The 7,973-nt window shown below is 57.5% G+C and overlaps 1 protein-coding gene across 1 annotated transcript; it reads left to right on the forward strand.

The window, feature by feature from the left end:
- Positions 1 to 1,568: 1,568 nt before the first annotated feature.
- On the forward strand, positions 1,569 to 7,591 carry LOC138336540 (uncharacterized; the record flags this gene model as incomplete). Its single annotated transcript, XM_069286054.1, has 2 exons — positions 1,569 to 2,060; positions 6,929 to 7,591. Coding segments are annotated over 2 exons (1,155 nt in total), but the record flags the coding sequence as incomplete, so codon positions are not given.
- Positions 7,592 to 7,973: the final 382 nt, after the last annotated feature.

Genomic DNA, 7,973 nt, shown 5'->3' on the forward strand with positions numbered 1-7,973 from the left:
TACACTCCCACAAACACTCTCACCTACACTCCCACAACACACCACCTACACTAACTCCCACAAACACTCCACCTACCACACTCCCACAAACACTCCACCTACACTCCCACAAACACTCCACCACACTCCCACAAACACTTCACCTACACTCCCACAAACACTCCACCTACACTCCCACAAACACTCCACCTACACTCCCACAAACACTCCACCTACACTCTCCCAACAAACACTCCACCTACACTTCCACACAATACTCCACCTACACTCCCACAAACACTCCACCTACACTCCCACAAACACTCCACCTACACTCCCCAAACACTCACCACCTACACTTCCACAAACACTCCACCTACACCCCCACAAACACTCCACCTACACTTCCACAAACACTCCACCTACACTCCCACAAACAAACCACTCCTACAACACTACCACCTACATTCCAACAAACACCCCACCTACACTCCCACAAACACAAACACTCCACCAACACTCCCACAAACACTCCACCTACACACCCACAAACACACACCTACACTCCCACAAACACATCCTCACACAAACACACCTTACACTCCACAAACTACACTCCCACAAACACGTCCACCTACACTCCCACAAACACTCCACTCTACGCCAACAAAACACTCCACCGACAACACACCAACTCTACACTACAGTCCCCACAATACTCACCTACACCACTAACAAACACTCACCACACACTACACTCCCACACAAACACTCCACCTCACTTCCACAAACACCCCCACCTACACCACAAACACTCCAACACCTCCACACTCCCACAAACACTTCACCAACACTCCAACAAACATTCACCTACACAACCACCAAACACCCACCACCACCCAACTCCACCACCACAAACACCACCCACCTAACACACCACAACAAACACCACCAACCCCCCACAAACACTCCAACAACACACCACCCACACCCCACACACACCAACACACCCACACCACACACCACCCACCCAACCACCCTACCAACCACCCACCTCCACCACACCCCACAAACACACAACACACACCCCCAAACTCCCACCCAACACCCACACCCACACACACACCTACACACCACAAACCCCCACACTCCACCACACACCCCCCACACCACCACAAACACCACCCCAAACCCACCACCAACCCACCACCCACCCAACCACCCACCCCACCAACCCCACTACCACCCACACTCCCCACACACACCCAACCACACAAATCCAAACAAACACCCAACCACACCACACACACACACCCACCACACCACACCAACAACACCACACAACCACACACTCACCACACAACACAACCCACACCACCCAAAACACCCCCCACCCCAAACCCACAAACAACACCACAACACCCCACCAACACCCACACAACCCACACCACCACCAACCACCCCACCCACACCACCACAACCACCTCCACACCACCACCACCACACAAACCACAACCAACAAACACCACCACCACCACCACCCACCCCTAAACCCCACAACCCACCCACCTACACACCCACAAACACAAACACCACAACTCCCACCAAACCCCCACCAACCCACCACCAAACAAACCACACACACCACCACACACCACACACCACAAACACCCACCCACCAAACACCCACACCCACCACCACCACACCCACCCCATCAACACACCCACACCCCACAACCACCCACCCAAAACCACCCACCACACACACCCACCAACACCACCACATACACCCCCAACACCACACACACCCACAACCACACACACCCACCACAAACCACCCACCACACAACCACCCCCACAAACACCACACACACAACACACCACCTACACCACCACAAACACACACCACTACACCCACACACCCACCCACCAACAACACCACAACACCCACCACCACCACCCAACCAACCCACAACACACACACACCACCAACCACACCCAACACACCCACAACAACACACCCCCCCCCCACAACCACACACCACCTACACACACAACCCACACCACCCACACCTACACCCCACACCCCACCCCACCCACCACCCACCCACCCACACAACACCCACCCACACACCCACAACACCACCACCTACACTCCACACAAACACCCCACCCACACCACCCACAAACACCCACACACCCCACAACACACCACACACCAACACACACTCCAAACAACACCCACCCAACCACACCACCAACACTCACCACAAACACTCCACCCACACACACACCACCCACAACCACAACACTACAACACCACCCACACCACCCACACCACACTCCCCACCACACACCACCCACCCACCCAAACCCACAACCCCACCACACCCACAACCACCCCACAAACACACCCCCACCACACACCACACCCACCAACCCCACCCACAACCACCCACACACCACACCACACACACACACACAACACACCACCAACACTCCCACACACACCCACACACCCCCACCAACACACACCCAACCCCCCACAACAACACCACCACACCACACACCACCCCACCCACACACCCACAACCACAACCACCAACCACCCCACACCCCCACACCCACACACCCACCAACCACCAACCACACACACCACACCCCCACCCCACCCACACCCCACAAACACACCCCCCACCACACCCCACAACACACACCACAACACACCCACCACACACCCCACACACCACACCCACAACACCCCCACAACACTCCCACAAACACACCCACCTACACCCACACACCACACACACCACCAACACACACCACCACACCCACCACACCCCACCACCCACCCCACACCAACCACCCCACACCCCACCCCCCCACACACCCACCCCACACAACACACCACCCACCCCCACCCACACCCCCAACACCCAACCACACACCCACCACACACCCAACACACACCCACCCAACCACCCCACCCACACACCACCCACACAACACCACCCACCCAACAACCCCCACACCACACCCACCACACACTCCCACCACACACCCCACACCACCAACCACCCACACAAACACCCCCCCCCACACACCCACCCACCACACACACCCACACCCCACACCACCACCCCACCACACCCCCACAAACCACCCACAACCACCCACCCACCACCACACCCCCCACCCACACACCCCACCACCACAACACCCACCAAACACCCACCACACAACCCACACCACACCCCCTACACCCCACACCCACCCACACCACACCCCCAACCACCACACACTAACACACAACACCAAACACAACCCACCCCCCAACCCCCACACACACACCACACACCACACCACAACCACCACCACACACAACCACACACACACCACCCACACCACCCCACACTACCACAACCCACCCCCAACACACCACACACACACACACCCACCAACCACCCCCCAAACCCCACCACCCCACACCCCCACCCACCACCCACCACCACCCACCCCACACCACACACACCCAAACACCACACCCCACCACAAACAACACCACCCCCCACACACACCACACACCACACACCCCACCACACACCACACCCCACACACCCACACACACCCCCCCACCACACCACCACACCACCCAACACCCCCCCCACACCACCCAAAACACACACCACACACACCCCACACCACCACCACCACCAACACCCCACCAACACACCACACCACAACACCACCACCACCCACCCACCCACACCACCACCACACACAACACACACCACCACACCCCACACACACCACCAACCACACCACACACACCACACCACCACCACACACACCACCACACCACACACCACCACCACCCACCACAACACCACCCAACACACACCACCCCACACACACACCACACCACCACACACCACACCCACACCACCACCCACCAAACACAACACACCCAACACACACCCCCCCACACCACACACACACCCACCACACACCCACACCCAACACACACACCACCAACACCCACACCAACACACCACCACACCACCCACAACACCACACAACACCACCAACACCACACCCACACCCACCACACACAACACACACAAACACCCCACCCACCACCCCAACACACACCACCCACCACACCACACCACACACACACCACACACCACCCCACAAAACACACCACCACACCACCACACCCAACACTCCACCCACTACCCCACACCCCACTCCCACCCACACCACACACAAACACACACCACACACACACCACCCACACACCACCCAAACACCCCACCACACCACAAACACAAACACACCACTACACCCCTCCCACCACACACACCCCACCACACACAACCCACCACACACACCCCACCACCACACCACACCACACTACAACCCCACAAACACCCACACACAACAACCCCACCCACCACCACCACACACCCCCACCAACACCACCACACACTACACAACCCACCACCACAACACAACACCCACCACACCACCCACACACCCACCACACCCACACCCCACAAACACACCACCACACACCCCACACACCCACCACACACCCACACAACACCCACCACACACACCCCCACCAACAAACACACCACCCCACACCACCCCACCCCCACCACAACACACCACCCACACCACCACCACCACACCACCCCCACCCAACACACCACACCCACCACCCCCCACCAACACACACCACACACACCACACCCACAACCACACACCCACACACCCACAAACCACCCCACAACACACACCCCCACACCACCCACACCACCCACCACTCCCACACCCACACCCACCCACACACACCACACACCCCCACACACCACCCCCCACACACCCACCAACACCCACCTACACTCACACAAACACCCCACCACACACACCACACACCCACCACCAACAACCTCCACCCACAACACACAACACACCCCACACACACACACACACACCCCACCAACAACCAACCACCACCATAACCACCAACACCCCACCCCCCACACACCACCAACCACCTACAACCCAACACACACACACACCCACCACACCACCACACACACCACACCACCACACCACAACCACCCACCCCACACCCCCACAAACACACCCACAACCCACAACACCCACCACACCCCCACACCACACCACAACACCCCCACACACACCCCCCACACACACACCCCACACCCACCAACACACACCACCACACTCCCACCACCACCCACCAACACCCCACCCACCCACCACACCCCCACACACCACACCACCACCCACAACACACACCACACCACCACCACACACACACACCCACCACACACCACCAACACCACACACCACCACCACCACCACCACCACACACCCACAACCCACACACACCACACACACACACCCACAACACCCACACCACACACCACACTACACACACCACCCCACCACCACACCAACACCACACACACACACCACACCACACCACACCACACCCACCACACACCACCACACACCACACACAAACACCCCCACCACAACACACACCCACACCACACACCCACCACACACCAACACCCACCACACAACACACCCCACAAACACCCACACACACACACCACAAACACACCACACACCACACACAACCACAACACACACCCACAAACACCCACCCACACACCAACAACACACACACACACACACCACAAAACACACCACCACACACCACACAACACACCCACCAACACACCCACACCACACCACACACCCACCAACACCCCCCCACCCACCCACACACACAACCACCACACCCACCACACAAACACACCACACCACACCACCCACACCACCACCACACCACCACCCCACCACACAACCACCCACCAACACACTACACAAACACACCACCACACACCACCACCCACCCACCAACACCCCACCACCCACACCACACACAACACAACACACCAACACACACCACCCACCACACCACCCACACCCCACCACACACCCCCACCACACACACCCACACCCCACCCACACCCCCACACACACACACCCACCACACACACCAACACACCACACCCACAACACCCACCACCCCAACACACCACACACACACACCACCCACCACACCCCACACCCACACCACCCACCACACCACCACACACACCACACCACACCCACCCTACACACCACACCACAACACCACAAACACCCACCACACCCACACCCACAAACACCACCACCCACACCCACCACCACACCCACCACCCACACCCACACACCCACACCCCCACCACACCACCCCACCCACACAACACCCCACACACACCCCACACACCCCCAACACCACCAACACACACCACACCCACACACAACCACACACCCCACCCACACACCTCCTACACACCACCACCCACCCCACCCACCCACAAACACCCCCACCCACACCCCCACCAACACACCCACAACACCACCCCCACAAACACCCACACAACCCCACCCCACAACCAACCACCCACCCCACCAAACCACTCCACCACACTCCCACAACCACCACTACACCCCACACCACAACATATACCACAACCCCCACTCAACTACACACAACACAAACACACCAACTAACCCTCAACTCACACCCCTACCTACACCCCACAAACACTACACCCCCACTCCACCTACACACACCACACACACCCTACCACTACACAACCCCACCCACCCACCCCCCCAACAACAACACCAACCTTGCACCCACACTCTCACCAACCCTCAACCTACATCTCCACTAACCCTCGACCTACACCCCCCATCAGTACCCTACCTACACTCACCCCAACCCTTCACCTACACTCCCACCAAGCCCTCTACCTACACTAACACCAACAATGTATCTGCACTTTAGCTAAACCTCCAACCACACTACCACCAACTATTCACCTACACAACCATCAACCTTGCACCTACACTACCACCAACCCTCCACCTACGTTACTTCCATCACTCCATATCACATCCACCAACCCTCTTCCTATACTGCCAACATCCTTCCACCTACACTACCACCAGCCGTCCACCTACACTTAGCAACCCTTCACCTCCATTACCAACAACCCTTCTCCTACACTACGATCAACCCTCGACTTACACTTCTACCGACCCTTCACCTACACTACCACGAACCCTTCACCTTAAATACTACCAACCTTCACCTCCACTCCCACCAGCCCTCCACCTACACTCCCAGCAATCCTCCACCTACACTCCCATCAACCCTCCACTTACACTCCACCCAACTCTCCACCTACATTCCCAACAACCTTTCTCCTACATTCCCACCAACCAAACTACACATACAACACCACCACCTACACTACAACGTGCCCTTTACCTACACTCCTACTTACCCTACACCTTTACTTCCCCCAAAGCCTCCATTTACATTTCCATCAACCCTTCACCTACACTCCCACCAAGCCTTCACCTACACTCCCACCAACCCTTCACCTACACTGCCATCAGCCCTCTACCTACACTAACACCAACAATGTATCTGCACTATAACTAAACCTCCACATACACTCCCACCAACCCTCCTACTACACTCCCAAAAACCCTTCACCTACACTCCCAATTACCCTCCACTTACACTCATACTTACCCTCCACCTAAACTCCCCCCAACCCTCCACCTACACTCCCCCCAAGCCACCAAACCTCCTTCACTCCCACAAACACTCCACCTACACTCCCATCAACCATCCACCTACACTCCACCCAACTCTCCACCTTCACTCCCACCAACCTTTCTCCTACATTACCACCAACCGAACTACATACACAATACCACCACCTTCACTACCACCAGCCCTCCAACTAAACTCCTATTAGACCTTTACCTACACTCCTACTTACCCTTCACCTGCACTTCCACCAAAGCCTCCACTAACA

Source organism: Argopecten irradians, chromosome 12, assembly GCF_041381155.1.
Source record: "Argopecten irradians isolate NY chromosome 12, Ai_NY, whole genome shotgun sequence".
NCBI lineage: Eukaryota > Metazoa > Mollusca > Bivalvia > Pectinida > Pectinidae > Argopecten > Argopecten irradians.